The sequence below is a fragment of the Camelina sativa genome, chromosome 3 (assembly GCF_000633955.1).
Source record: "Camelina sativa cultivar DH55 chromosome 3, Cs, whole genome shotgun sequence".
Lineage (NCBI taxonomy): Eukaryota > Viridiplantae > Streptophyta > Magnoliopsida > Brassicales > Brassicaceae > Camelina > Camelina sativa.
The window spans coordinates 27976761-27996684 of record NC_025687.1 but is presented as its reverse complement, the minus strand read 5'-3'; the positions used below and the strand labels follow the sequence as shown (position 1 = coordinate 27996684).

The following is a 19924-nucleotide window of genomic DNA, read 5'->3' as shown; positions in this document are numbered from 1 at the left end:
TGTCCGTTCGGCTGATGATGAACTTAAAGAACTCCTGCCATATTTTGTTCTTGTGTGCCTCACTTTGGAAGGAAAACTGATCATGTTTAATGTTGCTAGGTAGGCTTCATTTCATCACAATGGTTTTAACTCATTGATGTTGACAACATTACTTGAACCATTAAATTGTGTTCCTCGACAGTGTTGCAGGACCCCCAGCTTCATCTGACGTTGATTTGGCCTCTTCTTCTGATATAGAAGATGCATATACCTCTTCGGTTGAAGATGATCTTTCTAAACAATCTTCTGAAGAGCCTGAACAACATCAAAAGTTGAGTGTTTCTGTACAAAATGAACAGAAACGCCTCAACTCAGAGGACTTCTCTATCGGAAAAAGGTTCCCAAACGATAACATATTTAGTAAGGAATTTGAGTCTGTAAAAAGTTCAGTGTCTGGGGACAACCATAAGAAGCAAGAACCGTATGCTGAAACACCGGTTGAAGATGGTCAACAAAACATGATTTCTAAGCAGTTCGGAACAAGTTTTGGACAACCACCTTTGCCCTTAGGATATGACACCAACAAATTTGCAGGATTCGGTCCTGTCGTCCGCGTTCCCGAAAAGCTTCAAAATGACACATCTGCGCAGTCTAAGTCTATGCATTTACAGGCCAATGTTAAGTCAAAGAGTACACCAGCTTTATTTGGATCTCCTGGCCTGAAGAACACATTTTTTCAGTCACCACAAAATACACCATCTCAGCCATGGTCAAGTGGGCAAGGCATCTCACCGCCAGATTTTGTATCCAATCCCTTTCCTTCTGTGAAAGATACTCAGCATAAGCAATCTGTACAGTCTGGAACTGGTATTGTGAATCCTCCTATGAGCATCAAAGAGAAACCTTTACAAATCATTGAGACTGGTAGAGCATCAGCTCTGAGCAATTTAAGTCCTCCGCTAGGCCAAAACCGGGACGCTAATGAAGAAGTAGAGAAAATTGAGCCAATACCTTCTATCCATTGCTCTCAATTGTCACAGCAGGTGAAATCTTCCTTCGAAAAATCCGCTAGTAATCAGCAGCACAAAACTCCGCTCAGTAATGGACCTCTGAGACTCGACCATAGCATGTCAAAGCAACCCAGTAATGTAATATTACTCATGATACTAATTTCTGTACGATTTTATTTATGTGAATATGTATTCTAGGACAGGGTCATCTTGCATTGATGCTTTCGCATCCATGCCTTCCTGTAGTATTTTACTTACTGGACTTATACCATTGGTGTAACTGACTCATATTCCTTTTCTGTACCAGATAAATGAGATGGCCAGAGAAATGGATACGCTTTTACAGTCCATTGAAGGACCGGGTGGTTTCAAGGATTCTTGTGCTTTCTTACTGAAAAGTCATGTTGAAGAACTGGAGCAAGGACTTGAAAATCTTGCTGGCAAGTCCCAAACATGGAAGGTGTGTATAAAAAGTTCATATGTTTTGTTATTGGGTCGTTATTTTTGGGTTACCTTTTTTATATTTGACCAAACCCCCTTCCAATAAACAAATACTGTTAGTGATTCTGGTCTTCTTTTCTATATTGCTAAACTCATTTGGTTTGGTGGCCTTCAGAGCACAATTCACGAGCAGCAAGCAGAGATCCAACATCTTCTTGACAAAACAATTCAAGGTGATCTGTTTATTTTATAAACTCCCTATGTAACGGAAAAAAATAGTTAGCAGGTGTAATTATGTTTTTACTTGAAAAGGTATTTTAAAGCCGCGAGGCCCGCAGTAGGCAAACTAGGAATATAGTAAATTTATATTGCCTCTAAACACTCTCAGTGATATTTAGAAATTGAGGCAAATCTAACTTGCAACATGTTTCTCTGGAAGTCCCTTTTTTTCATTCTTTCGGTCTTCCTTATTATATTCGTTATTGTTTAATATCTTACACTGGAATCTAGGCTGCAAATTAACAGGCTGTTATCTTGTTTTCTTATTATTGTTTCATATGGGGATTTCAGTTTTGGCAAAAAAGACATACATGGAAGGTATGTATAAGCAAACTGCTGATAACCAGTACTGGCAACTTTGGAACCGCCAGAAGTTGAATCCTGAGCTTGAGGCCAAGCGGCAGCATATTATGAAACTAAATAAGGTTGTTTATGTGTTGATATATCTCCCTAATTTTATCTGTTACTACGTTAAGCTCGCTGTTGTCATATATCTTCTACTTTTCCCATTCTAGGATTTGACCCATCAACTAATTGAACTAGAGAGATATTTTAATCGGCTTGAACTCGATCGCTACCATGAGGATGGTGGACTTCCTGTGGCACGAAGAGGCGTGCCAAATAGATCTGCTCCTTCCAGGTATTCTTGTGGATCAGTTGTGAAAGTTTTTAAGGAAGAAAAAAACATCACAAGAAATTGTTTAAGTTGGTTATAATGTCCTCTTTTTGGTAACTCAAATTGGGGTGATTCTTTCTGCAGACGTGTGCAATCCCTTCACAGCCTTCATAATACAATGAGTTCCCAATTGGCAGCTGCTGAGCAACTCTCTGAGTGTCTCTCAAAACAAATGACACTTTTGAAAATCGATTCACCTGTCAAAAAGAATGTGAAGCAGGAGTTGTTTGAGACAATTGGGATCCCTTATGACGCTTCTTTCAGTTCACCAGATGCGGTAAAAGCTAAAAATGCATCTTCATCAAAAAACTTATTACTCTCTTCTATTCCTGCAAGTATAAATGCACAGTCAAGACAACGTCAGTCATCTGCTATGAAAAGTTCTGACCCTGAGACTGCCAGGAGGAGAAGAGAATCATTAGACAGGGTAATTTTGCTGGAAATATTTGACTCAGTAGACAGTAGTAGCGGTTACGATATATGCACTTATTATGTTCTGTGATGCTCTAGTATTTTGAACTGTGAAGAATTTCTATGCGCTCTTTAATATATGGAGTATCCTGACGTCTGGCTCTATATTTTGTGATCTTTTTACAGAATTGGGCTGCTTTTGAGCCTCCAAAAACAACTGTCAAAAGGATGCTTCTGCATGAGCAACAGAAGACGGGTATGAACCAACAGACTGTCTTGAGTGAAAAACTACGGTCTGCGAATAATTTACAAGAGCGATCACTGCTTCGCCTGAAAGATCATGCATCGCCTGTAGTCTCCTCGAATAAGGGTGAGCTAAGATGTACTGTGGAGTGCATTAATTTGTTCTCGGAAGAATGTCTTCTATGTTTCATTTGTTTTTTATTTGTAATCTATCGCTTCTGGGATTTGATTGTGTAATTACTTTGAGCAGGTATTATGGAGTCATTTCAACAAGACACATTGGAAGCTCAATCAACCCCATTTAAAACGAGGCCACCTATGCCACAATCCAACAGTCCCTTTACCATCTCTCCAATCTCTGCATCAAAACCAAGTTTCAATTGGTCCGGAAATAATTCTAGCAGTACAACTTCTTATACTGAGCAATCTGCCCCACCTCAGAGTAAGGATACAAGGACAGTTTCACAACCAGGAGGATCAAATTTTCCTATGAAACTACCAATGGCGTCGACTGTATTTGAACAGACAGAAAAAAAGGCTGGAGGATTCAAATTTTCTGAAGCTAAGGCCAATGCGTTTGTTGAAACAGCTGCTGGAAGTGTGCAGCGGCTTTCTACCACATCATCCGGATCTGATTTTGAATCAAGCAAAGGTTTTGGCGCTCAGCTTTCACCAATGTCTACTGGTGCTGGTGCATCTAGTTTCCCTTCAAAATCGTTGTTTGGTTTCAAAACCAGTGGCAGTATCCCTAGCGATAAAGTTACTTTTCCTGCTGAAACGGTATCAGTTTCTTCTTCACCTTTGCCTAGCACACCACCTGATTACGTTTCCACCTTATCTACACCATCATCACCTCCAGTGTCATCCTCTACACAAGATTTAGGTATGTTTACGTTAACCTCTGTGTATTTTATTTGATTCACATAATAGTCAACTATAGGAACCTTCTAATATCTGGTCAATGACACTGCTCAACGTTATTAGGAGTTTCAGTTCCAGCATCTATTCCCACCAGCTCAAAACCAGCACCACAGACGTTTTCTCTCACGTCTACATCTACATTTTCAGCTACTGGTTTCAGTATTCCATTTGGTAAATCGTTGACCAGTGCCAATGTAGATCTCAATCAAGCAGCTTCAGCAACACTTTCTTCATCACCTGGCCCCACAACTGGTTTCACTCTTAACTTACCAGCTTTGTCTCCATCGTCCCCTGAAATAGTCTCATCCTCAACAGGCCAATCTTCATTATTTCCTCCATCTTCTACAGCATCGCAAGTGTCATCTAATCTGGTCTCTGCAAGCAGCTTCCAAACGGATAGTAATCGTTTGCTTTCATCAACTTCCTCATCTTTGACTCCCCTTAGTACCTCAACCGCTCCTGATGCGTTTCAGTCTCCTCAAGTTTCCACACCGTCTTCCGCCGTATCCATTACAGGGCCAGTCTCAGAATCTAAACCAGAGGCTCAAAGTTCGTCAATTCTAAGTACGGAAAGTACTGTAGATTCTGTAGCAAATGCAACAAAAACACAGATTGAGCCGCTACCGGTGAAAAGTGAGAATTCAACCCCAGAGGAGACTACAGAAACCCCTGGCAGTTCATCTGGATTCTTGTCTGGATTTTCATCAGGAACACAGTCTAGTCTTGCAAGCATGGCGCCTCCTGCATTCAGTTGGCCAGGTAGTTCTCAGCCACAACAGCTATCATCTACACCTGCCCCTTTCCCTGTGTCATCACCAACTTATGCAAGTCCGTTTGGTGAGAAGAAAGATACTGTAGATACACAGGAAGATGAAATGGACGAAGAAGCTCCAGAGACTAGCCAGACAACTGAACTTAGTATGGGAAGTTTTGGAGGTTTCGGGCTTGGGTCAACTCCAAATCCGGCTGCCCCCAAAGCAAATCCATTTGGTGGTCCCTTTGGTAATGCTACAACAACAACAAGTAATCCATTCAATATGACAGTCCCTAGTGGCGAGCTATTCAAACCTGCATCGTTCAATTTTCAAAATCCTCAACCATCGCAACCGGCAGGTTTTGGTACGTTTTCTGTAACACCTTCTCAGACACCTGCTCAGAGCGGATTTGGCCAACCGTCACAGATTGGTGGGGGACAACAAGCTCTAGGGTCGGTTCTTGGCTCCTTTGGGCAGTCGAGACAGATTGGTGCTGGTCTCCCAGGAGCTACGTTTGGTTCTCCTACTGGATTTGGTGGCGCAAACCCAGGAAGTGGTCTGTCAAATGCACCAGCATCCGGTGGTTTTGCTGCTGTTGGTTCTAGTGCCACAGGTGGGTTCGCGGGGATGGCTTCAGCTGGTAGAGGCTTTGCTGGTGCTTCTTCTACTCCCACTGGTGGCTTCGCGGCCTTAGCCTCAGGTAGTGGAGGCTTTGCTAGTGCTGCTCCAGGAGGAGGAGGAGGAGGCGGTGGATTTGGTGGACTTGGTTCAGGCTCCGGAGGTTTCGGAGGCTTTGCTCCTCCTAGTAGTGGAGGTTTCGCGGGTGCAGCAGGAGGTAAATATTGGTTTAGCATATAAATAAATACACATTCAAGGTCATGCTCAGTCATTATTGACCATTGTCTTGTTGTATTATTATTAAACAGGGACTGGTTTTGGTGGTTTCGCCGGCCAAGGCCAAGGCCAAAGCGGTGGTGGTGGGTTCTCAGCCTTTGGTGGCAACTCAGGGGCAACAGGAAAGCCATCGGAACTCTTCACACAGATGAGAAAGTGAAACCAATATATTCAATATTATCGTTGCCTTGGACTTACGCTTGTTGTGTCTAGAAATTTTGGTCTTACCATCTTACACTAAATAGTCTTATCATTCTAGAAATATATATAATGCGTGTTGTATGTGTGGTTTTAAAATGGATTAAAAGTCAACTAACCTCCAAAATGTTAAGTAAATTGCTGACTTAATCCTCTCACGTGGCTTATGCCTTGATGGTGGTCATACAGTTGAGCTTTTTCATCACTTTTTCCAGAAAGCTAGTTTGGTTTCATTATTATAAACAAACCTAAGAGATATTTTCTTAGTGAATATTTTTATATATCCCATCTTGCTAATTAAAAAGTTTAATTTCGATTTGGAGAGTTACTATTAAAAAAAAAAAAGGGAAAAAAAGGAGTGGGCCTAGTTGGAAGAGAGAGCAGAGAGGCGTTTATTCCACACAGACAGTCTTTGAATGTATATTTTTGTTTGATTAAAGAGATTATAATTTTAATTTGTGCGGAGAAATCACTAATAATTTTTTTTTCATGTAAAGTTGGGCTCAATCTTGGATTCGATGTGATCCCGCCAAACAAGACTCTTTACTCTCTCCACCTCCTCACGAGTTGTTCTTCTCCACCGTCGATTCCTTCTCTCTCCGGTGTCGCCGGCCGCAAAATCTCGACATTAGAAGAAGCTTCGTGAATAATTTTTTTTGTCTTTTTTTTTTTATATGAAGGGACATAGAGATTTATGATGCTTTGTGCTTCTTTACGAGATCGAATACAGCCTTGGCTTCGCGACTATGTTAGGCTCCAATCTCTCGCCGTCTTCCTCATTTACGCTCAGGTTTGTTTGTTTTTTTTTTTTGTTTCCCATTTTTCTCCTTCTCTTTCTCTTGTCGTCGCTGATTAATCAAAAATCTGTTTGGGGTCTAGGGTTCATCAATTTGAATTGGTCTCATCCCTGATTAATCTTAAATTTATCATACAGATTGGGTGCGCTCTAATCGGATCATTAGGAGCATTATACAATGGAGTTTTGTTGATAAATTTGGCGATTGCGTTGTTTGCTCTTGTTGCAATCGAGAGCAATAGCCAAAGTCTCGGCCGCACCTACGCTGTTCTTCTCTTCTGCGCTCTTCTTCTTGATATCTCTTGGTTCATACTCTTCACCCAAGAGATTTGGTATTCGATTGCTCTTATTAACTCTTCTAAACCTTGTTTCTAAATCTGCACTAAGCTTTTGCTTCAATTGATTTTGATCATATTATTATTGTTGATTGCAGGAGCATTTCAGCTGAGACGTATGGAACCTTTTTCATATTTTCAGTGAAACTGACTATGGCCATGGAAATGATTGGCTTCTTTGTGAGGCTGTCTTCCTCTCTCTTATGGTTTCAGATTTATCGACTTGGGGCTTCTATCGTCGACACTTCACTTCCCCGTGAAACGGATTCGGATTTACGAAATAGCTTCTTGAATCCGCCGACTCCTGCTATAGCTAGACAATGTTCAGGTGCTGAAGAAATCTTGGGTGGTTCTATCTACGATCCAGCCTACTACACCTCACTATTTGAAGAGAGCCAAACCAATATAAGTTCACCCAAGGCAACACAGGTTTTCTATTCGGATTTTTGCTATTTTATCACTTTTCTACAAGCCTGAATACTATACTAAGCTGTCCATCTAGAATTAGTTTCTTAATCCTCACTTGAAACTGTTTGGGCGGTAGTGACTGCAATCCCCTAGCAATGATCTTTTTACGACTGTAGGATATACATAAGACAGTACATAGTTATAATAATGGCAAGTTGCATGGAACAGCAATGAAGTAAGTTACTCACGCGATGCAAATTTTGTAGGTGAATCATTATTCAGCTGGGAACAATGGATCACCATCTGCTGGAGAAGCCTCTCATTTTAAGTCTCCCATATCTAGATCCTTGCATTCCATTGATGTTAGTCTCCATTGATTCGACAATTTATTCTTTGGTCGTATTAATTAACACTTACTGTTGTGTTATCACAAATAATAAGAAAAATCTGGTTACAAATTTCATGTAGGAAGAGAAGGGACTGAAGCAACCGGTGAGTCTCTATTGGTTTTGACAGTTGTTGGTGGTCGTATTGCACAATATCTATCTAATCACTGTTAGTCACGAATAATAAGATAAATCTGGTTATTAAAATTAATTTTGTAGGAAGAGAAGGGGTTGAAGAAGACGGGGATGGCTTCAATATGATTCAAGAACGGTAGTGTGACCACTATTTGGGGGCATCAAAACAAATTGAGTTGTCAGTTGAGGTTTAGTTATCGGATTTTGAAGCCGATACAAATGTTATTTTACCAGTTCTCCGTAAGCGAGGGAGAATCACAAAGAGTCGCAATGTCCATACAAAGTAGAGCAAGATTATATAAGAGCTACCAGAAGAAGATGAGACTACTTTCTATATGTTGACAAGTAAGCACTGTTTTTTACTTTTGGTTCCTTTGCATTATTTATTTCTCGGTCTGAAGATAAGTTATTTTTGGGGATCTTTATGGTTAGCATAGTAGAGTGAGTGGATGGATCCATCAAATATGATTCTTTCCGAGTTTTTGTTTTTGTTACTTGTGTGTAAATGGAGATACGTTCTTATTTTTTTAAATTTTGGTACGCAAATGGAGATAGTAAAAGAAGATTTCAAGCGTGGATATGTTTCGTCCTTGCCCACCTAGAATCAAAATTCAAACATGAAAATTACTTTGGTTTGTAGTGTGATACCGTCGCTACATTGCCCACCTACAACTACAATAGTATCAAAATCCTGGTCGCTACATTGTTTGACAAGAGCTTAGTGTAGGCATGACCATGGTTACGGTTATCATTGTTACGGTTAATTAACCACCGGTTACGATTAAATACGGTTCCGGTTGAAGCGGTTACAGTTATATACGGTTACGGTTATTTGATAATATCATACGATTGATATTATTTTATGATATAATATAATTGATATTATTTATTTATAATTAATATGTTCCTTTAGTGTATTCATATTTTTCAGATCATATGATTTATATTAAATAAATAATTATTAGTATATTTTATTATGTTTTTGAAACGGTTACGGTTAACAAATTACGGTTTAAATATGTAGTTAACCAACGATTTTGATATGGTTACGGTTAATTAACGATTATGATTAATATAATTTAACCATATATTTACGGTTAACAGTTATGGTTTTAAACCATTTTATACGGTTATAGTCTGGTTACGGTTAGGATACGATATGGTTGGTTACGGTTTAATTTTGGTCATGCCTAGCTTAGTGTCGTAAAATAAAATAGAAACCCCCTTTATCCAAAGTTATCCAAAGAGCCCAGTGTAACAGATATATTTAAAAAGCCCACGAGTTTTATAAACTTGAAAAATCAAATCCAGTCCACGTGGTTTATGTTTGTAGAAAAGTCTACTGTGAAATTAAAATGAGCAGCCAAATTAAAAAAATAAAGAGACCCACACAGAGAGAAACCCAGAAGGATCTGGAAGAAACAAAGAAGAAGAAGAGCGATCCTTTCTTTTCTTTATTAACTTTTTATTTTTATTTTCTGATTTTCTCTCACAAAGACAATTCTCATCCTTTCGTATATAAACAAAAAACCCATTCTCTCCTCCCCCTTTTTTTTTTGTTTTTTTTTTTAATAATCTTCATCTTTTCTTGTTCAAATTACAAAACTCAAAAAATTCGTCATCCTCATCGCTACATTTTCAGCTGTCGAACAACAAAACTCCAAAAGGTTTGCTGTTTTCTGTAATTTCTCATATGAATGATTCTCGTTATTTATATATTTATTTATGGTTAGGGTTTTCAAATAAACCACAGATTCTATGATCGATGACCTTGTATTTCATACAGCTCCGCGAACGAACGAACGAACGAACGATTCTAGGGTTTGGTTTTGATGATTTGGGTTTTATCGAAACTGATTCTAGGGTTTGGTTTTGTTCAAGTCTCTTATTATTAACCTAAATTAGTTTTCGTACCAGATTTTACTCATTTGGCAAATATGTTCTTATTCCCTGTGAAAAATCGTTTTTTTTTTTTTGAAGGAATTGGCCATGGAAGAACCAGTTGCTACGAGGTATTGGTGTCACATGTGTTCTCAAACCGTGGATCCAGTTATGGAAGCTGAGATCAAATGCCCCTTTTGTCATAGTGGGTTTGTTGAAGAGATGGCAGACGACGATGTTCACGACGATGTTCATGATTCCTCAGATACCGCTGATGCCAGAGCTAACAACTCTCTCTGGGCTCCTATCTTGATGGAACTCATGACTGATCCTGTGCGCCGCAGAAGGAACCAGAGTGTTGAGTCTGTCGAAGACAATCAAAACGAGACTGGAGAGAACAACAACAACACCGATTTGGATTCGCAGCTTCAAGAGATTCTTAGGAGAAGGAGAAGACACTCCGCTGCTGTTTTGCAGTTGCTTCAGGGGATACGAGCAGGCTTGTCACTCGAATCTGAGTCTACTGGTAATGGAGATAATAATAATAATACTCTTGATAACAACAATCCAGAACGAGTGATCTTGATCAATCCTTTCAATCAGACGATCACGGTTCAAACCTCTGCCGATAGGGATTCTGTACCTGCTGGTTCTTTAGGCGACTATTTCATCGGTCCTGGATTCGAGATGTTGGTTCAGCGTCTTGCTGAGAATGATCCCAACAGATATGGAACACCTCCTGCTAAAAAAGAAGCTGTTGAGGCTTTGTCTACTGTGAAAATGGAAGAGACGCTGCAATGTTCGGTTTGTTTAGATGATTTTGAGATTGGTACTGAGGCGAAGCTGATGCCGTGTAAGCACAAGTTTCATGCTGACTGCTTGCTCCCATGGCTTGAGCTTCACAGTTCATGCCCTGTTTGTAGATTTCAGTTACCCGCAGATGAACCAAAGACTGATTCAGCAACAACAACAACAAGTGATAACAATGGAGGCAGTAGTGCTTCTGCTACAAGCAGCAGCCATGGAGCTGGGAACAGCGATGGAAACCGCCGAGAAGAAGAAGAGGAGGAGGATGGGAGCGAGGATAATGACGATAGCGGATTCTCTATCCCGTGGCCGTTTAGCACCTTGTTCTCCTCGTCCCAAGATAGCAATGCATCAACTGACTCGCGTTAAAGTATGTCCCCTGAAGCAACCATAAGCTTTTTTTGGTGTGATCATGAAACTTCGGTTCAACCTAAATCTGATCTTTTGTCTGTACATAAGTTTCTCAGATTTGGTTGAAAGCTACATCTTTGGAAAACATAAATCTTTCATTTTGTGTTCTTTTTGGTTGTTTTGAACAAATATTTGTCGGATTCTGTAAGCCGTTGATGTGTTTTTTGTTGTCAACTAAGGCACATCTTGAACTTAGTTTGTTATCGGTAACGGTAAGTTCATAATAATGCCTTAATGGTGAATTAACACTGAATGAATGGTGGTTTCAAGAATTTAAAACATACTAAAAAAAAAAAAGTAATTTAACACGAATCATACAGTAGTTTAAATATGTCTTGTACAAGGAAAGTAAAACATATGTTGTCTTTTTCTAAACTTTACTTGAAGATATGCTTTTTCCTTGCTTGCTTAATCCATGGTGGCATTACCACGTAATCTTTTTTGTTTACGCGTAAAGATTAGTTAGAATTTATAAAAGCTAAGGTTCACATGTATAAAATGCGTCCAGAGAAGACAAAGATTTCACATGTCACACCCAAAAAAAAAGAAAAAAAAAAAAGAGTTCACATGTGAAAATAAACAAGATGCGGTATTAACGAACTTAAATTTTTTATGTAATACTATATTAACGCTTCACCAACTCTCCTTTTTCTATATAAGTAAGTAGTATAGCATCAAACTTAGTAACACAAGTTTACACAACCTCTTCTTACATAACATTAGTCTTAACCAAAAGAAACAAGAAGGAAAATTGAATCGTCATGTTGTATCCTTCATCACTTTGATTATTCTCTTACTCTCAGCGTACAACACAACTATGGGCCGAGTGGGTTGACCATCTCGATCTTATAGTAATTAAGTTCATATAATTATATAGTTTCACTCATAACAAAGTTCATACTGAAGTCTTTATCTCATATGTATTAATTCCTGGCTTTTAAAACCATTAAGGTGAAGGAAATGGAGCACTACAATTTGGAAATATAAAAGCTGGTGTTACACGAAGTATTGATAACATTTATGATTTGTATCACAATTCATCAATACAGTGCAGCCATTCATGAAACAACCTTTTATTGTTTTCTTCAAGGAATTTATACATTTATGATCATGAGACCGAGTCGTTTAAATATGTCTTCTTCAAGGAAAAAAAAAAACATATGTTGTCTTATCTAAACTTTACTTAAAGAAATGCGTTTTAATTTCCTTGCTTAATCCATGATGGCATCACTACGTAATCGATCTGTTTACGCGTAAAGATTAGTTTTTTTTTTTTTTTTTTTTTNTATAAATGAACAATCAGGTTTTACAATACGTATAAAACCTAACCTTTTTGAATCCTTGGCAAAAAAGATAAAAACAAGGATACAAAAAACAAATTGGGCTAAGATATTGATGGTTTAACGCAGCCACAACTCCATTAATTTTCTAAATTTTCTCCTTCGTTGTCTTGCAGTAATGATGTTTTTAACATCTCTTTTTTAACATCTCGGTGGATGAGCTTGAAGATTGCTTGAGTGGGGCGTGACACTTGATTGTTCAGGACGTTGTTCCTTTGCTTCCAGAGATGATAGAGAATGACTTGGACCACTACCTTCCTAAGAGTCGACGGCGCAATGCGAGAGCGTGATTTGATCCAAGAGAGGAGCTCTGGCCAGGAGCTGAACAAACGATGATGGGGATCCAGTCTGGACAGAGCTTGTCTCCAAATCTCTGAAGCAAAACAACAGGAAAGGAAAAGATGATCTCTAGACTCCTCTTGGCTTGAGCAGATGCAGCAAACGGTGGGAATGTCAAGACCCCAGGAAACCAGTCGCTCTCTTGTCGGCAACCTGTTAAGGTGAACTAGCCACATATTAAAAGCAAACTTTGGGATAGCTCCTTTAAACCAAACCGAAGTCGACCATTCCTTTTCCTCTTGTCTAGGTCTGAGTTTCTCCCAGGTGCTCGATGAAGAGTAGACCTGGTTGGAGCTTCCATCGATGGCCCAGTAATACGAATCCTGAGTGTGGCTTGCTGTTGGAAGATGAACAGTGGTGAGGTGCACGTGTAGAGACAGGGCTGCGTTTGATCTGGGGTAAGGTAGAGTCCACCCTTGGTCATCAACAGTGTCTCTCACAGTAGCATTTAGTGGCAAGCGCAGAACACGAGGCCCTCCATTTCCTAGAAGCTTGATAAGAGGTCCAAGAGGAGTCCAATGATCAAACCATAAACTAGCTTTCTGCCCGTTGCCTACCTTAGTTCTGATGAATTGTTCTGCCAGGGGTCTCAGCTTCAGTAGTGAATTCCACGTCCAGGAGTTGCTTGGCGCTTCTTTCACTGACCAAAACGTATCATTTCGCATATAATGAAATTTGTGCCAGTTTGCCCATAGAGAACCTGTACCAGCGAACAGGAGCCAGATAAACCTCAAGCATAACACCTTATTCCAAGCGGCAAAGCTCCGAAGCCCTAAACCACCTTCAGTCTTAGGTAAACACACTGTAGTCCATGCCACCTTTGCTCCTTTTTTGATGTCAATGTTGCCTGACCAGAGGAAATGACTACAAAGAGATTCAATCTGTTTTATGCAGCCCTTGGGAAGCATGAACGTAGAGATCCAGAAGTTGACAGTACCGGATATGACAGATTTTAGGAGTTGCAGTCTTCCTGCAAAAGCTAAAGCCTTTACAGCCCAAGATCGAAAGCTTCGCACAAGCTTGTCTAAGAGGGGTTCATATTCTGAGATCCACAGCTTTCTATGCATAAGTGGGAGTCCCAAGTATCTTATGGGTAGGGAGCCCACAGGGAAACCATAGCTTGTGATAGCAGCGGACTCTGTGTCATTCAGGCCTGCGAAGAACAGCTGAGTTTTGTCTCTATTCATACATAGTCCTGACCAGCTGGCAAAATCATCAAGCGCTTCGTTTATACCATGAAGTGAGGAGCTACCACCGTAAAAAAAGATCATAACATCGTCGGCGAACATCAGGTGGGATATACTGAGATCCTGGGTCTTAGGGTGGTAATGTATATAGCCTGCATCAAACCTGGATCTTAGAAGGGAGGATAGGACCTCCATAGCTAGCACGAAAAGGTAGGGTGACAATGGGTCACCTTGCCTCAGCCCTTTGGTGCTCTTGAAAAAGCCCCCTGAACTACCGTTCACACACACTGAGAAGGTAGGCGAAGTGATGCAATGTTTGATCCAGTTGATGAAGATCTCTGGAAGCTGGAGAGCAGTGAGGTCAGACAGAATAAATTCCCAACTGACAGAGTCAAAAGCCTTCCTGATATCCACTTTGAGCATCCCTCTCGGGTCGATCTGTTATATCCATGGACAATCTCTGTGGCCAATAAGACATTTTCAGATAGAAGTCTCCCTCGCATGAAAGCGGATTGAGACGATGAAATAACTTCTAAGAGAATTTGCCGGAGTCTCCGTGCTAGAAGCTTTGATATGACCTTGTACAAAGTGTTTAAACACGAGATGGGTCTAAAATCAGATGCCTTTGAAGCATTCGAGACTTTAGGTATTAAGACCAAAGTGGTGGTATTCCACTGTTTTAGTAATTGGCCAGATCAGAAGAACTCCAAGACCGCCTCTGTTACCTCAGGACCGACTCTGGACCAACATCCTGTGAAGAATTCTACCGAGTACCCATCTGGACCACAAGATTTGTTACGTGGCATTGAGAAGAAAGCTTCTTTAATTTCCTCATTAGAGAAGGGCTGTTGTAGGCATTGCTTCTGAGCTTCAGTACACCGAAAAGGTAGAAGAAGATTCATGTCAGATTGAGTAAGAAGACTTGGCTCAACCTGAATCCCAATGAGGTTTGTGAAGTAATCTACACAGTGGTCTCGAATACCCTGCTGCGTATCAATCAAGGGGCCATTCTCTTCTTGGATGAAATGAATATGGTTGAGGGCTTTCCTTGAAGCTACCATTCTGTGGAAATAGGCAGTGTTGCTATCACCATCACTTAACCATAAGACACTTGACCTCTGTCTGTAGAAAGACTCCTCTGCCGTTGCAAGAATCTGCCACTTCCGCTGAGCCTCTAGCTCAATTTGTGCATTGGNCTTCTGAGAGAATTTGCTGGAGTCTCCATGCTAGAAGCTTTGATATGACCTTGTACAAAGTGTTTAAACACGAGATGGGTCTAAAATCAGATGCCTTTGAAGCATTCGAGACTTTAGGTATTAAGACCAAAGTGGTGGCATTCCACTGTTTTAGTAATTGGCCGGATCGGAAGAACTCCAAGACCGCCTCTGTTACCTCAGGACCGACTATGGACCAACATCCTGTGAAGAATTCTACCGAGTACCCATCTAGACCACAAGATTTGTTACGTGGCATTGAGAAGAAAGCTTCTTTAATTTCCTCATTAGAGAAGGGCTGTTGTAGGCATTGCTTCTGAGCTTCAGTACACCGAAAAGGTAGAAGAAGATTCATGTCGGATTGAGTAAGAAGACTTGGCTCAACCTGACTCCCAATGAGGTTTGTGAAGTAATCTACACAGTGGTCTCGAATACCCTGCTGCGTATCAATCAAGGGGCCATTCTCTTCTTGGATGAAATGAATATGGTTGAGGGCTTTCCTTGAAGCTACCATTCTGTGGAAATAGGCAGTGTTGCTATCACCATCACTTAACCATAAGACACTTGACCTCTGTCTGTAGAAAGACTCCTCTGCCGTTGCAAGAATCTGCCACTTCCGCTGAGCCTCTAGCTCAATTTGTGCATTGGTTTCAGTGGGATTTTCGAGCATTCTACTTTGGGAGAAGGAGTAACATATCATGAGCTTCGACTACTCTTTTTTCCAGGGCCGAGAAATTTTCTTTACTAAAGCTTCTTATAACATTCTTCAGCGACTTGAGTTTTGATGAGCATCGAAACATTGCTGAACCTGAAACATTTGAAGAGAACTAGTGACTTGCAACTAGAGGCAAAAAGTCCTGGCTTTGGAGCAGGAAGTTGTAGAATTTGAAGTGCCTCTTGCCTCGGACACCCACAGTTTCAAGGTTCACCCCAAAGGAGGCATGATCAGAAAAGTCTGGTTCTCCAAAATTTGCATAGCCGGAAGGATATGTCGCATTCCATTGATCATTTGCAAGGACTCGATCTAGCTTTTTAGCCACAGGCCTTCTCACACTTTTGTTCCACCATGTAAACGTGTTTCCTTTGAATATCATATCTGCGAGATCAGCTTCCAACAGACATTCATGGAACATCCTAATTTGACTATCAACATTCAGAGTCAGTGATCGAGAGTGCTCGCTCGGGTGCAGGATTTGGCTAAAGTCGCCTAGGACTAACCAAGGTCTCCCTCTTACTCTGCTCGAGATAGATGTATCGACAATGTCTTGCATCCGTAGAGGCGTATACCAAAGAGATTACACACCAATCTTTAGCCTCAGGTAGAAGAACTTCACAGGTTATCATTTGTAAACTCTTAGCGATGATTACCACTTTCACACTCTGGTGCCAAACCACCCATATCTTCCCCAGCTCTGAAAAACCGTAATTATCTTCAAAAAGCCAGCCAGGTAGCAAATTGTTGATGAACTTCTGCATCTTTGGCTGTTTGACGTGGGTTTCCACAATACCTCCAAAAAAGGGTCTATTGGCCTTATACCAATTCTTAAAACCGTTACGATGACTATATATATTAAATCCGCGAACATTCCAACAAAAAATGTGTGTACACATAAGTTAGGCAAGAATGAGGCCCTTGCCTCGCATACCTTTCCGTTGTCTTTTTGACAACACTAACTGATAACCGGGGTAGTCCTCATCGACACTGTCCTTGCCCTCTGAATCACTGGACAAAACATCTGAAGAATCTTCTTCCGCAACTGAAGATTGACCATCTGAGAGAGCCTTTCTGGACGAGGGTCCTGGGTCATCATTAGTTGGACCCGAGGGAACTGACATCTCTCTCCCTTGGCCAGGGCGGTGTGGACCAGCAGGGGCTATATATGATGAAGGCTGGGTATGTTTTGGTACGTAGATCAGATTCTGTTTTGCCTTGTTCGCTAACAGATTAGGCGGAGGTGGAGGTGGACCTGATGGAGTAGAGCGGCTCTGTTATCTCTTTTTAGCAGGAGCTTCACCTCGCCTTGGGCAAGCAGTGGTGGTATGAGATGTTGACTTGCACGAGGAGCAAGTAATTGGAGCCTGATTGCAACGCTTGATAGTGTGGCCTACGAGCTAGAGACCAAAACTCTACTTATTTCACCAGAAGCAAATTGCACATTTACTGCTTCTGGTAGAGGCTTGCGTGGGTCAATGAAGGTGAGAACTTTGGCTACCTCCAGGTTAGTCTTGTTTGCTGTAGAAGGATGAAGCTCTTTTGGATGTCCAACAAGACCTGCTATGTACTCAAGACCTTCTTCATTAAAGAATTGGAGAGGTACCTGTCGGAGCTCAAGCCAAATTGGAGCAGATCGAAGCTGAGGTTTTGACGGGACAGTTCCGGGTTCCCACTTGGCGACGAACATTGTCTGGCCTTCGATTTGCCATAGCATTTGTTTGACGACTCTATTCCTTGTCGCTGCATTAGGTATCCGGAAAAGGAAAGCGTTTCCTTCCATTTTAGACACTGAGATGTCTCGGTATTGGTGGCTCTGATATGTTACGGTTTTGACTCACTTTGACCCCGTTTATTTGATAGTTTTGTAGTTGTTTGAGTCCTTTTCAGGTTATAATACGAGGCTAGGAAGCTAAAAGCAAGGATTGGAACAGCAGGAGCAATCGGAGCAGAAAGGAGTTGAATTGGAGCAGAAAAGCTGATTTTAGACCCAGGAGCACATGCTCTCGATTTCCGAGCACATGCTCCCAACTCTACGGATTCATGACGACACGTGGCAAGCATCTAGGCGCCGATTCCCTGCCTAATTCCCCTTATTTTAGGCGATCCTTTGTGAGAGAAAGAGGGCTGAGATCGCTTTTTAATAGGGAGATTTGAATTTGGAATCTTTCCTTATTTTTCTCTACTTGTATGCTATTTAACCTAGGGTTTTTAGGAGAGAGGGATATACCTTTTTCTTTTGTTTTTGAGCGACGTTTTTGTGAGAGGGAGAAGAGCGGCTACCTTGTGAAGCATTCTCTGAACCCTTTTTATTTTTATGTCATTGAATTTCTCATCTTTTGCTATGATTCATTTCTCTATGTCTGAGTAGTTTTCTTTGCTAGATTAGGGGTTTCAAAAGGGGTTTCATGGGTTAGCAACAGAACACAAATAGGGCTTTATATAATCGATTGTCTTCACTATTGTTAGACTTAATGCTTAGGTTGATTTGATCACCCAATCTATGATTCTAGGTTTATCTATTCATCAAAAGTGTAATAGGTTGCTAGAAAAGACATTAGTGGGCAAATTATCCTAGACCTGCGAAAGTTGATGTGTAGGTGATTTGTGAACTTATCATTCCTGTTCTTTAATGCTTGTCTGCGATTCTGGGCTCAAACGACAGTTTAGGGTTTATGGACCGCCGAGCATGTGCTCCGGATGTCTGAGCACGTGCTCCGCGTTTCCGCACAGAATCGATCAGATAGAGTTATTGATACCACGACAGTGGATCAGTTTATATTTATGTTTGAGTTCTAGACTGGTACTTAATCTATGCCCTGAATAGTTGTTTAGTTGCTATCTCTGAAATTCCCGAGAATTACCCCTGATCTAGTGTTTTGCTTATTGCCTTTTTATACCGTTTTAATCGCGTTACTGTTACCAAACAAACCCAACTTTGAATTGTCTTAGCTTGAAATTGAACCAATAGAACCATAGAGTAAAACTTGGTCTTCGTGGGATTCGACCCCTAAGTACTACTTCTTTGCTGTGCACTTGCAGTAGGAAAATAGGGTTTAAAACTCTGTGTATCAAGTTTTTGGCGCCGTTGCCGGGGACCAAATTTTTACCTTTGGTTTTCGGCGAAATTACTAGACTAAGACCTTACTGATTTGTCTTTCTGCTTCTTCTTTGCGTGTGTTTCAGGTGCATGTCAAGAAGATCTACAAGAAGAAACAACACCGAAGAACTAGTTGCTTTGTCAGCCGCAGAGCTCTCTTTGGCAGAAAGAACAAACCGCAAGAACAGAAAGTTTCAATCCGTCAACATGGGTGACAACAGAAACAATGAGGATATGGCTGCCGAGTTGCAGCAACTTCGACAACAGTTGGGGCAGTTGCTCCGTGCTCAACACGAAAGAGCCGCGCCGCCACAACCGTCCATTGGGGACAAGGACAACCCGCATGTGTTCTACACCAACCGAGCGGCGATTGTTCCTCCCACCATCCCGAGACAAGATTTTGAGATCAAGCCACAGATGATCTCTCTAGTGAAGCAGCACCTATTTCACGGTCTCCCAGCTGAGATTCCGATGGACCACATCGAGAATTTTGAGGAGATATGTAGCACCACTGGTTCAAATGGGATACCGCCAGACTTTCTGAAGTGCAAGCTCTTTCCCTTCTCTCTTGCGGATAGAGCTTCACGTTGGCTGAAGTCATTGCCACCTGGGTCTCTGACATCATGGGAACAGTGTAGATCTGCGTTTCTGGACCATTTGTACACCAAGGCTAAGACCGCTGCCCTGAAAAACAAGATTTCATCGTTCCAACAGCACACTTGAGAAGCCTTCTGCGAGGCTTGGGAGAGGTACAAAGAGTATCGTAGAGAGTGTCCGCACCATGGATTCAGTGATGAACAGATTCTGGGCATTTTCTATGATGGAGTTAACTGGGACTACATAAACGCTCTCAACTCGGCCAGCAATGGGGATTTTATGACAAAGTCTAAAGAAGGAGCATATCAGTTGATTGAGAACCTAGCTGCAAGCTCCAGCAACAAGGCTCCTGAGTATGACAGGTCCGTGAAGGTCAACAGTGTCGATACGCAAAAGATTGACGAGTTGACAGCCAAGGTGAACCTTCTTCTGAAGGGGAGCCAGAAAACTGTCCATTTTGTCGATGAGA

At 41.2% G+C, this 19924-nt stretch overlaps 3 protein-coding genes across 3 annotated transcripts in view; all 3 read left to right on the top strand.

The window, feature by feature from the left end:
- Positions 1–6014, top strand: part of LOC104778424 (nuclear pore complex protein NUP214-like) — a 9417-nt gene extending 3403 nt beyond the window's left edge. The window contains exons 9-18 of the mRNA XM_010502868.1: positions 182–1127; positions 1297–1449; positions 1606–1663; positions 2001–2134; positions 2225–2349; positions 2470–2812; positions 2983–3166; positions 3290–3922; positions 4033–5550; positions 5642–6014. Of these exons, the coding sequence (XP_010501170.1) occupies positions 182–1127; positions 1297–1449; positions 1606–1663; positions 2001–2134; positions 2225–2349; positions 2470–2812; positions 2983–3166; positions 3290–3922; positions 4033–5550; positions 5642–5769 (4222 nt within the window). The 3' untranslated portion in view covers positions 5770–6014. The remainder of the gene's footprint in view (positions 1–181; positions 1128–1296; positions 1450–1605; positions 1664–2000; positions 2135–2224; positions 2350–2469; positions 2813–2982; positions 3167–3289; positions 3923–4032; positions 5551–5641) is intronic.
- Positions 6237–8445, top strand: LOC104778423. The gene is made up of 6 exons (XM_010502866.2): positions 6237–6597; positions 6742–6935; positions 7037–7367; positions 7613–7708; positions 7815–7838; positions 7952–8445. The coding sequence occupies exons 1-6, from the start codon at positions 6502–6504 to the stop codon at positions 7991–7993; spliced, it is 783 nt and encodes a 260-aa protein (XP_010501168.1). The 5' UTR covers positions 6237–6501; the 3' UTR covers positions 7994–8445.
- Positions 9237–11182, top strand: LOC104778422 (E3 ubiquitin-protein ligase RING1-like). The gene is made up of 2 exons (XM_010502865.2): positions 9237–9534; positions 9848–11182. The coding sequence occupies exon 2, from the start codon at positions 9857–9859 to the stop codon at positions 10922–10924; it is 1068 nt and encodes a 355-aa protein (XP_010501167.1). The 5' UTR covers positions 9237–9534; positions 9848–9856; the 3' UTR covers positions 10925–11182.